General features: G+C 50.2%; 1 protein-coding gene and 1 long non-coding RNA gene across 2 annotated transcripts; one reads left to right on the forward strand and one right to left on the reverse strand.

The window, feature by feature from the left end:
• Window positions 1-574: 574 nt before the first annotated feature.
• ISL2 (ISL LIM homeobox 2) lies at window positions 575-10,498 on the reverse strand. Its single transcript, XM_007068363.3, has 6 exons — window positions 10,360-10,498; window positions 9,345-9,534; window positions 8,595-8,857; window positions 4,822-5,105; window positions 3,352-3,519; window positions 575-1,426 (listed from the first exon to the last, which is right to left on the reverse strand). Exons 1-6 carry the CDS (start codon window positions 10,415-10,417, stop codon window positions 1,310-1,312), a joined length of 1,080 nt encoding a protein of 359 aa, XP_007068425.1. The 5' UTR covers window positions 10,418-10,498; the 3' UTR covers window positions 575-1,309.
• Window positions 3,131-5,029, forward strand: LOC119567244. Its single transcript, XR_005227177.2, has 3 exons — window positions 3,131-3,423; window positions 4,572-4,671; window positions 4,889-5,029. It is a non-coding gene; the product is annotated as an uncharacterized LOC119567244 (long non-coding RNA).
• Window positions 10,499-17,816: the final 7,318 nt, after the last annotated feature.

Consider the following 17,816-nt stretch of genomic DNA (forward strand, 5'->3'; position numbering starts at 1 on the left):
TGAGAAAACAAACATTTTCACCAGGGATGCACTGGGAAGAAGGGCAGCTTGCACTGGGGTTTTGAAAAGTGGTTCAAATTGAAACTGGAAATAAATTTATTTTCTAATTTAAAAATACCGTGTGATATTAGACAGGATCTTTAACACATAGTGCCGTGATTCAGGAAGGCCAATCGATTAAATTAGACAATCATTATTGGGGGTGGAGGGGTATTCGGCTTTTCCTTTGAATATCAATCAACATCTACACCAAGGTGTTTTTTTAAAATATAGGTCGATAAGAAAACAGTTATAAATAACGCAGTGCGATAAATAGCTCAGTCTTACTGGGAGCTCTTTTGCAACACGGATTCCTGCTGTTCCATGTATTCCTTTAAAGCCTCTGATACCATGGCGGAAGAGGTCATTTATCTATCTTGTTTCTAGTTTGACCAGTTTGATTCCGGATGGTCATTTCGAGCTGCAGATTTGTTTTCAAGGACGGCCCCTTAGAATTATTTCGGCAGAATTTTGACCCCAGGTTTCTCTTTACTCTCACCTGACAGAGCTGGTTAACAATACACACACGATGTAGCACTTTCCAATGAGGTTATTTTTTATTAAAATCAAAATATTAATTCCACTATTAACTGCTGCTCTGACAATAAATAACAATAACTTACTTTTGTTCTTTAAAGGCTCAAACAATCTGTCCTCCGTCCATAAGATAACTTAACATTTTCAATAAAAGTCTCATTTCCATATATATGTTTTCCAGCAATCATGCGGCTTGGGGGGAGGGGGTCCTCTCCCCCCACCCAAAACAGGACAAGGTTTCAAGTCAGGGATAATGCAGAGTATGGAATGAATTCACTCATGTGGTGCTGTGAGAGACACTGGGATGGAGATGACTACTCAAAAGACAACATCGAGCTGAGATGATTTAACTGGCTTCCAACCAGTCTTAGGAAGACACAAAAGATCCTTTTTTCTTCCAAAAAGGAAAACGAAACAAAAAAATGTACAAACTACCATTATACAGTAGGTGATCTGGGGGCTAATTTTAGAAAATCCAAGTTTGCTCTGGGAAAAAAAATCAGTTGGGAAAACAAGCTGGGGGGAGGAGGGGGGGGGGAGTTCTCTCCAGTCTGGTGAAGGCAGCTAGAATCCTGGTGCTTTTTGGCAGTCAAGACATATTTTTGTTTGGTTTTAAATAATATTATTATAAAAAGTTTTGTTTGGAGCTCTGGGCCAGCCTCAGGCCGGGCTTGTCTCATGCAGGGAGCAGGAGCATGCGAAAGTCCAAATCCGCCGGGGGGGTGTGCTTGTCTCACGTCTCCACAGGACTGGGTACCATGCTGTTGGGGGTGTCGGGTAACTGGGAAGACAAGGAGGTCACATCGCTGCCGGAAGAGTTACCCAAGGAGCCAGATTCGGAAAAGGATACCTGGGGGGGGGGGGGGCAGAGGAAAGGGAGCGGGGAGATGGGTGAGAGCGATGTGGGCAGAATCCAGAGCCCCCAATCCCTGTCTTATCTCGACTGGGGAAAGCTTTTTTTTTCTTATCGTGTTAACCCGTTTTAATTAGACGCTGCTAAAAATAATATTCCAGCACTTAGTGCAAGGCAGGGTTTAAAAACTAGCTAAGATTCACCTGCAGCAGATAAGGGCTAAAACACAACATGCCCTGTGTCCTCCAGGGTTTGTGCACGTTTTAGTTCAAACATCTTTAAATAACACTTGTTCTAAACCTAGCCTCGACCTCCCCAAACAGGGATGCCCCCTGGCTAAAGAACCCCTCCCTCCTGTTCAGTTTCGTTAGAAGGTATTGCCATAAACACCTATTGTCAGGGGCCGGCACCAGGGGAGCGACACGACCTGCAGAGCCCTTCATTACTCTTGCCCACATTCAAACCACAGCACCCCTCTGCCAGGCGGAGCCTGTGCCGGCAAAATAAATCCCATCCTTAATACAAGGATACGACATGATCACCTATAGCTAAACAAACAAACCAAGCTGATGAGAACCCAGGCGTCCTAGAGAGAAGTTCCCTCCTCCTGGCGGAATGCTATTGGGCACTATGGCAAAAAGGTCTCCCCAGCTCAGCAGTGCTGCGCGCTCCTAATGCAGCCCCCGGGGATTTCTTTGCACTGGGAAGAGGCTCTCCTGCCCATTAAGAAATCTGCTAGACTTTTCGAAGTTCATTTCAGACTAGGCAGTGGTCCAGTAGCAGTTGCGCAGTGCTGGGCTCCATATATCACCGGGTGATGTATGTGCAGCATATTTCATCAATGCGCTCTTCCAATGCTAGTAAATGATCGTTTAATTATTCATACAGCACTCCTGTCTCACTTTCCCATTATATTAACTAAACATAACACAAGATTAATTTTTGATTATCTACTAAAACATCGCAGTCCTATCGGAGGAGTACATTAACGGGGGGCTTCATCCGCTTCCTTTTCTAAGCCCGATTCTCCTCCACAAACACCCAGCTCAGAGAGAAGTTAGCGCATCGGAACGGGAGCGTTAAAAACCAGAGAGCCCGTGGGCCAGACCCTGGAAGCTCACCCAATTTCCATTGAAGTCAGTGCCAGTCTTGCCCGTCTAGAGAGAATTTCAGCGTCTAACTAGGAATGAGAAAATCCTGAGTCAGGATGTCAGGATCTGGCCCCTTGTAACTATTTACCGGCACATGGTCAATTACAAACCACCAGCTGATTTGTCCCGGGGAATGTCTCTCGCTTCCTTTTTCCAAATGCGATGGAACTGGCTCTTTTGTTTTGTTCCTGTAAGGACACTTCCTATTCCCTTGCCAAAGCGTGCGGGGAACTGTTGAAATAGGCACGCATCAGGAACACGTCCCTGTGGCTAATCCCGTTTCTATCATTATTGGTCTCCTGGCCGCTTAACATTTATATTGCTCTGCTGTGGATCACAGCTCCTGCCCCAGGGAGCTTACAGTCTAAGTGGGGGGTGCCGTTGCTAATACAGCCTGTATTCAGGGGCTGCATTGGGCTGAGCTTCCATGGAAACGGCCCTTTTCTCTAATTCAAATCGAAATGTACCAAGGGAAATGGAAGTGTGGGTTGCTAGAGCTCCTGAACCATTCCTCCTCCGGGCACAGGGTGGCTGTCAACCCCCTCCCCCCCCCCCCCCCCCCAATCGAGGCACAGGGATCCCGGATGCAGTGCGGCTCCTAACTTCTAGTGATGTCAGTGGGAGTTGGGAACCTTCACGGAGCTGGGCCGGGGTGACGCTCCGCGGATGACTTTACTCCCAGGAGGAGGAGGGTGATCACGGTCGGGGAGTAATAAATAAAGAGCAGGCGGAGGGGCCCCGCTCCCGCAGTGGAGCAGAGCGGCCGCTTACCAGCTGCTGGAAGGCAGGTTGGTCCAGGTCGCTCTGCAATGCGAATTCACTGAGCGCTTTCCAAGGCGGCTGGTAGGTCTGGACCTCCACGGCGTTGCCTTGCACGGCGCTCTCATGGCGGATGGGGCTCCCGGCCACCAGAGGGGTCCCGGTCAGGCCCTGCAGACTCTAGAGGGGGAGATAAGCAGCAAAGCCTCAGGCCTGGCGGGCTCTGCGGTATCGGGCCGCGGCCCAGGGCATTGCAGGGGCCGCAGGAGTCAGCGCCAGGCCGCGGGTCCCCCAACGCCTGAGCTGTCCGGATTCTCTAAAACCCCGGCTGGCCTCCGCCTGGAGCCCACCCCAGGGCTGCGCTTCCCGGCGCCCTGGGCCCCGTGGAAGTGTATTGCAGCGCCAGGTGCGGGGACCTGTTCGCCCTCCCGCGTGGAACCCCGCACCACCCTCCGCTCCACCGGCTGCTCGGGTCCGCGCGGCACGGCGGGGCCCGGGGCGCCCAGGGCAGCAGGGCCCGGCCTGTCGTTCTGCCTGATCCCAGCAGAAACGGGGTCAGAGAGTCACTCCCGCCGGCCCCCCGTTCCCAGCGCCTCCCCCGGGCTCTCCTGCAGTCTCACGGAGCCAAAGTGCCATCTCAGCCCGGGATTTCACTTGTACAAATTATCATTCGCTTGATGATTTAGCTGTACCCGGGCACCCAAGAAGAAAAGGGTCAAACCCATAGCCGGGCTCTCCCAACAAGTTAAAAAACAACCCCGGAACGGTGACTGTTTCAGCACCTAAGAGCACTTTCCCTTTGGGTTGAGCCTTATTGTGGGATCATGTTAAACAATGGCCCGAGTGCAAGAATGAAGTGGCTGTCATGCCAAAACAGCTTTCACGTAAACCCAAAATATCTTAAAGGGTCACGGCCGGGTTCATAATAACAATTCATGCGTTTTGAAAACTAAATCGATTTCTTTATGTTGCCAGCAAACCCGTAGACTATTAAAGCGGATCGATTTTTGTTGTTAAATCTGGATCGCGGGTCCCCATTCCCGCTGTTTGTTTACTCTGTACAGGTCTCTCAGACTAGTCCGTTTCACTTTTGGTTTCTGGTCAATTTGTAGCCAGTTTCACTTCTGGGGGTTGCAGATGCTGGCTGGGGGAGGGGGGACATTCATTTATTTAACACATCTTCACTATTGGGTTTTTGTTTTAAATTCACACAAACATTTCTGTGTAAACAGACATAGAATTGGTCCCTGGGAGCTGATGTATCCCGCACGAGGGAGCGTGGAGCAGAGGGGAGGTGCTGTCACGCACTCACACAGACATTGTCTTCACCAGGTATTTCCATGTGAGCAATGTGGGGGGCGGGGGGGCATTGCGGGGAAATCAAGGGCCAGGGCCAGGAGTCCTCGGGCACTGCAGGGAGAGCCGTTCCCTCCTGCAAAATGGCCCCTGCCCGGTGGGTGGAAAGAGGCGCCCTGCTCTTACTGTCTTGTCGCCGTGCTGCTGCTGCTGAAGCTGCTTCATGAGGATGGATTTCTTCTTGTCCTTGCAGCGCTTGTTCTGGAACCAGACCCGGATCACTCTGGGGCTCAGGCCGGTCATCTCCACCAGCTGCTCCTTCATCAGCGCGTCCGGCCGCGGGTTGGCCGCGTAGCAGGTCCGCAGCGTGTGCAGCTGCTTCTCGTTCAGCACCGTCCGGACGCGGGTGGTCTTCTCCGTCTGCTTGTGCACGTGGGGCCGGAGAGAGGGCTGGCGGCCGGGCACGGAGTCTGCAGCGGGGCGAGGGGGAACCGACCAACTCCAGTTAGCGAGGGGGTCTGAGCCACGTCCCGGGGCGCCCCCAGCCAAGCCGCCCCCAAGCCCCAGCCAGGCCGCGAAGGCAGCGTGGGGGTGGATTTCTAGTGATCTCTGGCCCGGCCTGTGTTCATGGCGCAGAGAATCGCAGGCAGGCACTCTCCCCTGCTGCAGTGAAGCCCCCCCCCCCCCGCAGGATAAACTCCGGGGGTCCCCGGGGACGGGGTCCCTGCTAGGGGCTCCCCTGGAGCGAGGGGTTGCAGCTAAGCTCCTGCACTAAATGTGGCCTGGGAGATTAGCTTGCAGGGCCCAGGCCCAGCGCCCCTGAGCTGGTGCGGCCTGCGTCTCCTCTGAGATAAAAGGCCATTCCCACCCGCACCCCAAAGCCGGAGCTGCACCCCCCTCCAGCATAGCCAGGCAGGGAGCTGTACCAGCCACTCTGCGGCGGGGAAAGCGGTTCCTGCTTCCCCAGCCGGGTACGCAACAGGGAGAATCGAATCACACACATTGCAAGGCGGGGATCCCGGGGCTCAGCCCAACAACCAAGAAGGAGGCAGTGCGGGGGGGTCGGTACTTTACAGCCCCCCAGGTATTGTGGGAAGCTGCTGCCGCTACCCCAGAGACTGGCTCTGGCCACTGGGGTTCTTGAAAACAGGGCGAACAAATACAAGTCAGGCAGGAGGAAAATCACCCGGAGACTCACTAACCCGGGGCCCCGAGCCAGAGCTGCCCCTGCACACAGCGGCTAGACCAGGCCCAGGCACCGCGCCGCTTCCCGACTGGGGAAATCGAGGAAGAAAATGACTCTTTAGAGCAGGACATTTAATGGGGAAAGCCCGGGTTGGGGTTACAGGCTAGATAAATAAAACCCCGCCCCCCAAGATTAATTATTCCAAAACGGGCATTTTGCCCCTGAGTGAGATTTGACCATTAGATTTTATATCAAGTGCAAATTACCCAGGGATCGAATCAGGGCCGGCCCCGCTCACCCAGCCACCCAAAGGGGCCCATTGCAGAGCGCAGGGGCCGGAGAACAGAGTTAAAAACCGTTCAATCAAACAGCCCACGGGAGCCTGCGGCGAACGGCCCTGCCCGGTGCACCGCAGCCAGGGAGGAGGAGAAGGAGCAGGAGCCGGATAATCAGGGAAAGAGCGGGCTGAAGTGCTAACTAGCCGGCAATTGTGACCCTGTCCATTAATCTCCGCGCTTCTTCCATGCCCTGGGAACGGTAGGCTCTGCACCGCTTTCCGCATGCGGGGTGGTACTCGGGAGTAAAAACCCTTAGCCGGGATTTCTAATCGAAAACAGTGCAAATGGGAGCACGTCTCACGCGGCAGACGGGAAGGAGTCAACCTAAGAGCTTCCTTAATCATCAATAACCCGGGCGGTATAAAATCATCCCCAAAAGGGGAAACCCCGGCTTGCCGCGATCTTTTAACTAGTTAACTATAATGAGTCAACAATTGTAATTCAAAAACATCGTCAGCAGAGAGTATCCCCCAAAAGGACCAGGATCGAATCTTTGTCGAGACACAGCGGCATTGCGGCCCTATAATCTCGATATGCACAGATCCTCAGCAGCCAGCACAAATACACCTACAAAGAGACAATCGGAGCCAGGTCTTCCACCCTTTCTCCATCGGAGCTCTGCTTCTTGCAGGCAGGGTTTGTTTTGTTTTTACCATTCATTCCCTTTTGATCAGAGGAATAATCTCGCTCCAGTTCGCTTCTTACTCAGTGTTGGTGTTAGGAGAGGGGGTTTGTTTTTGTTTTTTATTTTTGCAGCTCGATATTTTTAAAACCCACATGTTTTTGTTTCCGATGAGTGAAACCTCACCCTTCTTGAAACAAATCCATGGCCTAGGCCAGCGGACGAGCGGACTGCAGTCGCAGGGTTATTATTCCCGTAGGAAAGGAGGGCAGCCTATGGAAGCACAGGTTGTGCACGGAAATATACCCCCATCCTAGCTGATTTTCTTCCCCCGAATGATAGAAAGCTGCCCCGGAGTGTGCAGTGACTGGCTAGAGATAACTGGGGAAGCAGCCCTGGCTCTCTCTCTCGATACTCACACCTTTCGATCTCTAGTCCCGTTCACACTGAACGCGCCAGGACCACTGCCGGGGCTGTCCCGCGGTTAGCCAGCGTTTCGCAGCCTGTTGCCGGGGCAGTTCAGGGCGCCTCGGATGAATCCCCGTTTATTCCAAAACCTCCTAAACGCGGCCGTTGTTTGGACTTGTCTTCCCGCTCCTGTTTGCTCTCGTACACATTATGGGACTGGCTCTGGAGCTGGAGTTTCGGACCAAACGCTGCAGATCCATCTGTCGAGCTAGTCTCCTGGGCCAGAGCCCATCACCTTGTATCTGAGCCCCGCTGCCCTGGGGCTGGGCGCGAGCAGGGTTTGGACTTAGAGGATGAAGGCCGGTTATCGGAATGGCGCTGGCCCTCACCCCAAGGGGACAGCCAGCTCTCTAGCCTCCTGTCCTGGCTGTGGTTGAAATTCCCTCCCGTGCCTCCTGGAGCACTGCAGGCAGATGGAGATTAACCTCCACCCAACGTGCTATTGCTCCGACCGCCCCGTCCGCGGGCCTACAGCAAGGGGGGTTCTCTCCTCTTGTCCCTTGGCATCACTGCAGTGCCTAGAACAGGGTGTGTAGCCGCTCCCCGGCTCTGCCACGTCCCTCTCGCTTTTCCCACGAATCCGCTGCTGCTCCCTTGGGCAACCAGGGCGGCCACCGTCCCTCTCCCCGGCCCTACTGGCTGGCCTCATTGAGTCCCACTTCCATCCCTCCCCAGGTGCGCTGTTTTGGTTTTTGTTTTGGCTGCAGCTACGTGTAGCTCAGTATTCAGCCGCCTGGACTGTACAATGCTCGCCCAGCCCTGTAACAGCTCCGATTCCCTTCTCAGCCGCCTCCAGCCACCCCCGCTCTGCCCCTCGCCCAGTCTGCCTCTCCCGCTCCTCTTCTGGGTGTGTACAGAACCTCACATTTCCTTGGCAAGTGGCCTGTAACGTCCAGTCCCTCCCACTCCCCAGACGCAGAAGAAAGAGGCCTACATGAAGGAGATGGGGGGGGGAGGGGGGAGAGGTTCCCAGCGTGGGGCCAGGTGGGAAACACTTCAAGACTGCAGAGTCTCTGGCCAAACTCTCTAGGCCTCCATAACTCAGCGCATCGTGGTGGAGATAACAGATGTATTTTCTGTAGCCATATAAGAGGGACAGCTAAAGATATAAATGTCCCTGCGGCGTTAATAGGCAGAGACCGAGTTAGATAGAAAATTATTCATACATCTATTCATTATCCATTCACAGACACACAGCTAGAGCAGTTTGTACAGTGCATGGCATTTCCCCCCAGGGATAACAATCCATGGCGTGTATGTCTCTAGACCCTGTATTTACTGAGCTAGCTGGTGATCTCACCCCCCAGGTGGGCCCCAGCGCCCGGCAGATCTGTTGCTCCTTTACCTGATAGATGCAGGCCTCTGGTGCTCTGTAAATGGCCGGGGCTTCTGGGGCTATCCGCCGAGCTCCTATCCAGCAGCAGGCTGTGGTCGGCCCGGCAGAGCAGCTCGTGGTCCCGTAGAGAGAACTCATCCCCGGGCAGGAGCTGGCGGCTGCAGACGGAGCAGCGGAAACATTCGATGTGATACACGTTCTCCCGGGCTCTCATCACCAGATCACTGCTGCTGAATCCCACCTTGCACTTCGCACACTTTATGCCGAATAACCTGCCGAGAGAGGAAGGGCCATGAAGCCACTACACACTCACCCCACTGGTCCCAGCTCGCCCTCCCCAGTAACTAATTACCCCGGCGGAGAAACCCAGAGGGTCCCCTCTGCTCTCTTCCTAACAAATCTGACCCACTCATTCAATTCGAGAAGGGGGCTCTGGTTCAACAGGAAAATTTCCCCTTACCCACATTCTTCTGTAACAGGCATTAGGGAATGTGCAGCTCAATACTGCCTCTTGCTCGCCGACATGCTGGTTATTATTAATATTCTCGTTTGGTTGTATCAATCGTTAATAACTTCCTGTCTCCAAAGCCGAATAAACAGGAACATAATTTGTCCTGATCACAAAAGTATTGGCTCCCTCCTTTAGCAAGCAGGAGGAGGTGCGATTTCACAGATGGGGAGCTCTTGAAATTAGCTCTTAAGAAATGGGTCGGAGGAAAGTTGTTTTTTTTTAAATGGATAAAGAGCTTTTTGAATCACCTGATATAATCCCTTTTACAGTATGTCTTGCCATCTCTCACAAAACAAGTGCAGGTTTCATCCAAGTACTGGCTGCATTCAGCGCATTTGAGACATGCTGCATGCCACTCGAGGTCCGGGGAGACCTTCAGGATGTACTGGTCATGGATCTGACTCCCACAGCCCACACACATGGCAATTCCGGGCTTTTCTACCAGTGGAAATGAGCAGAGGAAATTTAGAACGTATACTGGAAGCATATCATTTCTAATCAGAACTGTCTCAAAGGACTGCAATCACAGAGGCATTCGTAATTAGGAGACAGTCTCTACTAATGTTCAGGCAATGGAAAGAAAGAAAGAAAGAAAGAAAGAAAGAAAGAAAGAAAGAAAGAAAGAAAGAAAGAAAGAAAGAAAGAAAGAAAGAGAAATCGATAAACTGCAGCAGCTATCAGCTATTCTCCATATATATTGTTACTTTTACAGTCACTTGAACTGCAAGGAAATTCTACAGAGACAATTGGTAGGTGTAAATACTAGGATAAAGGTTGGAAAATATAGAACTGGAAGATAGTTAAACATAATGGAAAATCAGATGAACTTTATCTGCCGGTTATTTCATCTGCATTTATTCTACGTCTTATTTAAAAAAAACAAAAACCCTAGGCTTTGCTTTGCTTTTTTGCATTTTTCTTATTTTATATATTAATAATTAATGACGAATGCCTGAGCTATTAGAATAAAAGGCATCCAGAGCAAAACCCAGCAAAACATTTATTTATTCTTTAAAAAGAAAAAAAAACCCACAACGAATTCTGCAGCCCGAGATCGTGACACAGCAAGATAAAATAGCTTTTAATTAAAAAAATAACAAAAAGCAACAGATTGTGAAAGAGCAAAAATAACCCTAGTTTAAAAAATGCACGATTTTATAATGTGCTCTAAAAGTATCTCTGTAAATAAACCACTTGTAGAATCAGCTTAAACGTTTCAAATAAAATATTTACAAGTATCATTCAGACCAAAGATCAACTTACTCTTGGAATGATCCCCCATAGCACCCAGAAAAGGATAATGAAAAATAATATCCACCATGCAGAAAGAGATGTGTGCAAAATGTTATGATGCAGAAGGAGCAGGCTGCCTGCCCAGTGCCTGCTGTTTGCTAACTAACTACTCCAGCCTGGAGGAGTTAGAAAGTGGAGCCTGCCCTGTCCCATACGCAGCATGACGTCAGCACGCATCAGCCCAAGGCCCAGCACTGAGGAGGGAGGGAGGGAGCAGTGACTTCACCAGGCCGCCAGAGCAGACCCCGGAGGCGATTGGCAGTGAGGGAGAGAGAGCGAATTGATTGGCCAGGAGTGAACAATGGAACGCGGAACGCCGTGCAACACACAAAGATTCTTTCTCGCTCAGGTTCCCCCACGCTTCAAGAAGCAGCAATTCCCTCACTGTTTACCTGGTCTGAGATTCCCTTCTAGCCCAGCAGCAACCACTCCTCCGATCTGCTTCAGAGCTTTCCATTCAAGAGGTGATTATTACACTTGTGTGAGAGCTGAAATCCAGACATGCCCCAGCCCTCACTCCTTTTGCAAGGAGACTTTCTCCTTTGGGGATTAATTACTAAAAATCTCCCTCTTGTGATGAAGTATGTTCCGCCTTGTGTTTAAATCAAACCAGCTCGCTCAAGTATTTTAAAATCTAATTCAAACGGTTTTATCTTAACATCCCAAGAATTACTTGGGGTTTATTTCAGTAACGCATTACTATACTATGTTAGTCTGTATTTGTTATTATGCTTTATGTACTATTTAAACCTATTTTATGTTGAGGTGCAAGACAAGTGCTTACAAAAGGTGCATCTGCATGTGACATTTACGTGTGAACCCTGTTAATGTATTTGTTGGAGGGAAAAGAAAGGCATAAAAATTAGCTGGGATCTTGCTCTTGAAACTGACAGGAGCTTAATAAATATTTTAAATAGAATGATATATTGCACCTCTGATTTCATCCTATCTTGCACAACAAATTCTTTTAAATTTAGTTTCTTTCTCAAATCAAAGGTTGTCATAAGGAACTAACGACCATTGCAGCTGGTATTACTGTTGCTATCTTACTGATCCGTTATTCTTTCCCTTTTATTAACACCAATTTGTCATTAAAATACATTTCTGATAGGAAGACCCTCTAATTTTTCATTCTGTTTTTAACATTTTGTTGTTTAATTGTATTAGTTGTAGAAATACCGATGGAGACGGTGATATGAGCCGCTATTTTAGCCCATATTACTTGGGGCAGATCGGTTCATTGAAAAGCCTGTTGAACTGATTTTGTCTTGAGGAAATGTTTATGGTCTATATTGCAGTTTTCAGTCACGGTGCCTCTTGAGCAATTCACGACGGCAAACGATCATCAGAATGTATCAGCCCTTTCGGTGACTAGCCGCAAACGTGTGGCTCTCTTTTGATCTTTTAAAAGCCTCTCCCCAGAGGAAAGGGAGTGGGGGGAATGTGCCCTTAGAATGGGCTGAAAAGCTGCTTAAATAATCACAGGGCTGAACAGCCACAGTTCACAGCCCCACAATTTCTGCACAGAGCCGCTTTTTTTTTTTTTTAACCTGCAACTTGGAAAAATCTTTGCATAAAAAAAGGGAACAAATATTAAAAGGGGCTTCTTAAAAAATCTTTTTTACTCTGATGAATTTCCATTCGCAACATCCCTCTATAATAAGCTGCCCTGTTTGCGGTTCAAAGAAGTATCCAATTGTTTATTTTGGGGGTAGACGGGACCACCCCACAGAAACCTGTTCCCGCGATCTTGGAGTTAATGTGGCTTGTCAGTCAGCGGACGTTTCACTGCCTTTCTGTTCTCTTTTCACGTTTAAACTCCCTTCACACGGTCCCCACTGTCTGATTTCCAAAGCCGGGTCCTGCATTTCACTCGGATAGAAGGACCTCTACTGGGAGAATGGCTAATCGGTTAAAACTTGTCGCCAGGCTTAATAAACCTCTAATCTTCAAGAAGGCGCGCTGATGTAACATGAAATAATATTAATAATTCAGGACGGGAGCTCACAGGGCGAGGGTGTATCGCTCCAAGTGATCTGCTCGCAGGGCCGTTCCATTGTTAATGTCCTTTTTAACTCGCTCCTGCCCGAACACTGCCATCCCCAACATTAATGGACCGGGCTTGCAAGGCGGCGGCACCCTTACGGAATAGCCCGGCTAGTTAGCTGGCAGGTCGGGCCAGGTGCATGTTTCCCCTCCTGTAGGGAACCGCTAGCGAGATCTGCAGCTTGGGAAAGGGAGATCAGTGTCCTTCTGTCGCACTTCTGAACAAGCCACGCTGGTGCCTTGGTACAATGTTTGGTCCTGCCCAGGGGCCGTGTCTGGGTTTGTGACGCTAGGCTGATGCCAGCTGGCCGACCCAACGCTCGGTCTCCACGAGCAGAAGACCGACCATCCAGCTCCACCAAAGCTAAAGATGCTCTCAGCGAGCCGCGTCCATCCCGGGGCAGCTCTGCGGCGCAGCCCCTCGGTGCCACCGAGTGCTACTGTGTATCGAAATGTGGCCGCTTACGTTGCCACAGAGATGATGAGTGAAAGTGTGCCCGGGCCGTAAGGCAAAGGAGAGAGACTTGGGCAGGTTGGGGCGGCCACGTTTGAAATGTGAAGGTCGCACGAGGTTTCAGTTCCCGCGAACACTTTGGAAGCTCGTTGCCCGCGGCCTGCTTGGGAGGAGCTCACAGGGGAGATGGCTCTGCCCTGAGCCAGGCAGGCGGGCTGTGCCGCCCCACTAGAGGCGCGGGCGCTGGGTTCTTGCTGCGATCCCTCAGAAATGTAGACTCAGTTTCTCAGGCGCCGGGATGCCCAGTTTGGTCCGCGCTGGACCATTCCTCTCTCCCTGAAAACATCATGGTGCAGATGTTTTCCCTCCTCGAAACACACATCACCCCCAGTTCCTGCCTTTTGAGATCGCCACAAAGGGGCGGTTTCTGGGTGAAGTTAGCCCTTCCCCTGCCACATTTCCTCTGAAATTAATATTTAAAAAAATCCGCTACGCTTAAAATCAGGAATTATCCAAAAGAAACCTGGTCCGAGGGAGATGTGATGTAAAAACAGCTCGTCACTCACACCTGGGCAAAAGTAACGGCACTCAGAACCAAAACAGGGCAGGAGGGGGCATCGGTAGTGAAAGGTGCCGGTCACCAGGACTTCGGGGTCTAAACAGCTCAGGGGTGGGGTGAGGGAGTTGCCGGGCTTGTCGGTCGCAGCAGGTGAAGTGCATGTCGTTTTCCCCTTAGCTCGACACCAACCGGATAACAATGCCGGCCAAAGGCTTGGTGCTGATCTTAGCTCAAGAGGCAGCCCACGGAACCACAGGTAAGAGCAGCGTGCGCTGGATTTTAATCTTCTTGCACACGTGTGTCTGTGTGTGTGACCCTGAGTCGGTGACAAAGCCGAGACATCGGCTAGAGTCTGAAGATCAGCCGGCAGGTAAATCGCCCGTCCAGCTAGGGAGGTACCAAATCTTAGTGACAGAGCTTTGCGTTTGAGACGGACGGAGTTTCCCCTTGAGCTACAAGACCCCACGTAGTCACACCACAGCGGTGAGTAAATAACTATACTAATAACTTATGGTCAGTAATGAATGGTAAAGATAATATACACATGATCGGCGTTTAAAACACCAATAAATCAGCCACAACCGGAATGCGAATAACTAGCGATCCAACATTGCACACTCTAACTCATGGGGCAATTCTTACTCCAGGGTTAGTCTCCCTTGCCTCAGTGGCCCCCAGTCCCGGTTTTGCAGGTGGGGCGCATATTGGTGCGTTGTACGTTCCCAGCGCACAGTAACTAATTGCCGCCCCCGGGAGGCAGGAAAGCTCCTACTTTGCAGCTGCGGGTAAGTGACTTGAGCCCGGCCCCGGGACAGCCCGAATTCTGGGCTCCTGGTTCCCAGGCGGCTGCTCCACGAACTACAGACCGTGCTCCCTGTCTGTAAAACTCTGGGTGCCACATCCTCGTTTTCAGGGGAGTAAAACCATCACAGAGGCAGGCTGTCAGGTGCAAACAGGAACGTAAGAGCCCCCCTGACATTTCGGACTGAACGAACACCCTGGGGGTCCGGATTTCCCCAGCACTCACTGCTAATCCTTTCGGCTCTTTGGCATGCAGACCTGTACTGTGCTGTGGACCCGGAAAGGGAGGGAGGAAGATCTACAGAGTAGCATCGAAAGCCAACAGATCAACACTCTGCTCTCTGCCCACCCCACACCTTCCCCGCTCAAAGGGGTAGGGGGGAAACGTAAAGCAAGTGATGGGTTTTTTACAGTTCACGGTGTGATAGGCAGGCTGCTTCCTGAAGGAAACTCTGACCCTTTCAGCCGGTCACTTCAAGGAGAGAATTATTCGCTTTAACTGTTTGTCTTCTCCTAGGTACAAATGTTTCCAGTCAAAGGCCCGCTCAAAATCAGATCCGAACAAAGAGCCGGCCTGGACTGTGTAACAAATTGTTGCACACCGGGCAGTTCTCTTGAAAGGTAGAGTATTTGAAAATCAATCACAAGGGACAGGCTATGGCTGCGGCTGTTGTCTCTTTTCCTTTTTACATGAATGAGGTAATTGTTTCTTTGGGACATATTATTTATTCCAAAGGGGACTCGGAAGATCAACCAACAGAAGTAATTGAGTAATGCTTTACAGCGGGCGTGACAGAGGGATCTTTACTAAAACCACAAACCGGCTAGGGAGGAGAGAATTACCAAGTACCATTTTGCCTGATGTATTTGTCCCACCAGGGGATCGGGATAGGGACACAGAGCTGGAATGTAGATGTCACTGCACTTGTCAGCATCCGATGTAAATCACACAACAGAACACCCGATTGGAAAAAGGGTTGAAATTCAAAAAGTTGATTCTCTAGTTTCCCCAAGTCCTCAATGCAGCCCTGTAGTGAAATTGCCAAGTCACAATCGTCGCTTCTGTGCTGTGAACATGACGAGCTCATTCATGCACCCCAACCCAGCTCCACCCAGAGAAGGGGTCAGTGCGGGGTGTCACCCCCCCCCCCCGGGTCTGCCACAAAGGCATTAAAGCGTCCAAGCGAAGATCTAATCTTCCCCCCTCACTCTGGGCCCGAGTTTGTGGCACAAACAGGCACGCTGAAGTCAGTGGAGGTTTATTATTCCGAAAAGGGACTGATTAGCCCTTGAGTAGTTCTGAACCGCTACGGACCCACATGGAGCTGATGCCCAGGAGGGGATCTGTCCATGTTTCACTCCCTGGTTTGTTCTCCCTGAGAAGGCTAAATAATCACAGAGATAAATCAGTACATCGGTACAAAACGCAGTGATTGTACCCCGATTCGGGTTTATTGTCTCTGCCTGTTTCCCGCAGGTTCGTAGGCACGGATAGAAGGGGCAGGATAAATCGTGGATGTTGCCGTATTGTTCGGACAGGCTGGAAACTGACACGCTCCAGCGGGTATCAAGCGAGAGCCTTGGCGCTCTGGTGGCCGATGCGCTAAGCGGGGAGACACCAGCCGGGTTTCAGCCAGCGCCGCCAGTCCCAGCCGAAAGCCCTGCGCAGCAACGGGGGGAGATTCATTTCCGTGCTGTCCATCCAGCTAATGACCTGACCGCGCACAGGTGCTGGGCAGGTCCTGGCTGGCGGCTGAGTTGGGCCGCTGTTGCTGTGGGTTTGGAGGAGTAGCTCTGCTGGCGAGAGAAGCAGAACTTCTTAGTAGGGTAACCTGAAGTGAGCTCCTCTGGGTGAGTGGCCACAACGCCCCTGGGTTTACCCGCCCCAGGTTGCTGGCCAGCATCTCTTTGCGCGCATACATACACGTGTGTAGGCTAATTTCCCAGCCTTCTTCTTTAAGCTGGGCCCGCTGGTGGGTTCCCGGGGGACTATCCCCGTCATGTGTTCTGCGCTAGAGGCCAGCCCGGTGTGTGATGGTGGGGAGGCGATTTGCAATAGATGCGATTCCAGCTTGAATCAGGAAAAGCAGGGAGCAAGGGAAGCGAGTTACTCACAAAAACATTCAGACAGCAACTGCCACAGGTGGGGAAGCAAAACCAGCCTGGATTTCGAATGATAAACTTCACTTCTCATGACGTTCTATCTTGCTGAATGCGGGTCTGTTTCGGTTTGTGTGTGGGCAGGGGCTCTCTTTGTTTCATTTGTTTGTACAGCGGCCCTAACCCCTGCTTTGGGGCTCCTAGGAAAACTGCTCCTATTAATAACCAGTTAAGAGGGCACACTCTGGGGTAGATCTTCATAACACATCAGTCTCCCCAAATGAGCCTCTTAATTTAGTATGCTGGGTCCTGACCAAGCTAAACCCCTTTCTTTCCAGAGTAGACCACGGATGACTGGAAACCTAATAAAACTTTAGCTTGATGAATATCGAAAAAAGCATGAAAGGTTGGCAGCACTTGGATCTGAAATATTTGTTCCATGAGGGTTATTTTGGAAAGGTTCCCTCTGTCTATACATGAAAGAAAGTTTTACAACTAGTACCCAGGGAATGTCTTGAGAAGGCTGATCTTTTTCAGTATAAGGTGGGCCATGCTATACCTGACAACATCTTGCAGAAAATTCCTAATTACACAGAGAACAAGGAAGAAGTTTCTTTTTCAAGATAAATTGAGGCAGAAACAGGAAACTTTTTTTTTTCCAAAGAGAGAGTTATATTTCAGCGGCAATAAAGATTTAGTGGATGGTTTCTATGACATTTAGCAGCATGCAGAGTGGAGTTATCTGTTATTTGATGGTTGATGGCAGGACTTTTATTATTGTTAACAACCTGTGCTTTCCATTATCTAAAAGTGCTTAGGAGATTTCAAAGACAAAGTAGATAACAAATGCAATTTTAAAAAATGTTGACCGTGCTAATATTCTGGCACTTCAAATGAAAATATGGAAAATTGCCATAGAGAAGTCATTCCCAGTTTTTGTGCACACTATTTACCACTGTTCATATTTAGAATTGCACCAGTTTCTTTCACTTCTGTTGGGATAACTAAGGCAATTAACTGGAAAATTACTTCCATCTCTAAAGTGTTTCCTTGCCTTATGTGAGGTTTGGTATGACTAGGTCAAAACCAAACCATATAGCTTGTGAAAGAAAGTAAAGTGCAATGTACAGGCTACAATGTAAAAATGTCTTGTGTGAACTTTTTAAATAGTGTTGACCAAAGGCTTTCATTACCTCTCTCATTATACTTCAGGGTCCCTTTGAAAATTTCACTGAACTGCCTAGTGGTAAGCCTCTGATATTCTTTACAGTATAAACCTATATCTGGAAGATCTGATCCTCCAGTCCAGACACAGGTAAAACACCCACTGACTTCCCTGACAGTTTTTCCAGCCTCAAGGCTGCAAGTCTTGGACTTAAAAGTCACAGTGGTGACTTGAGACAACTTAGAAAACCAGTTACAGCTGGCTGCTGCCTCTGATTACATGGGTCCAATTCCCACAGGAGT

This window comes from Chelonia mydas, chromosome 10, assembly GCF_015237465.2.
Source record: "Chelonia mydas isolate rCheMyd1 chromosome 10, rCheMyd1.pri.v2, whole genome shotgun sequence".
Lineage (NCBI taxonomy): Eukaryota > Metazoa > Chordata > Testudines > Cheloniidae > Chelonia > Chelonia mydas.

What these genes read in the sequence shown, in the direction of transcription:
- ISL2 (XM_007068363.3), bottom strand. Translation starts at nt 10,417, where the DNA reads ATGGTGGATATTATTTTTCATTATCCTTTTCTGGGTGCTATGGGGGAT. An exon ending in CAGAGGCCTGCATCTATCAG is followed by an intron (nt 5,106 to 8,594) that starts GTAAAGGAGCAA and finishes GCCCCGCTGCAG; the next exon opens with ACTCCGTGCCCGGCCGCCAG. An exon ending in AGCAGCACGGCGACAAGACA is followed by an intron (nt 3,520 to 4,821) that starts GTAAGAGCAGGG and finishes CTCCCCCTCTAG; the next exon opens with AGTCTGCAGGGCCTGACCGG.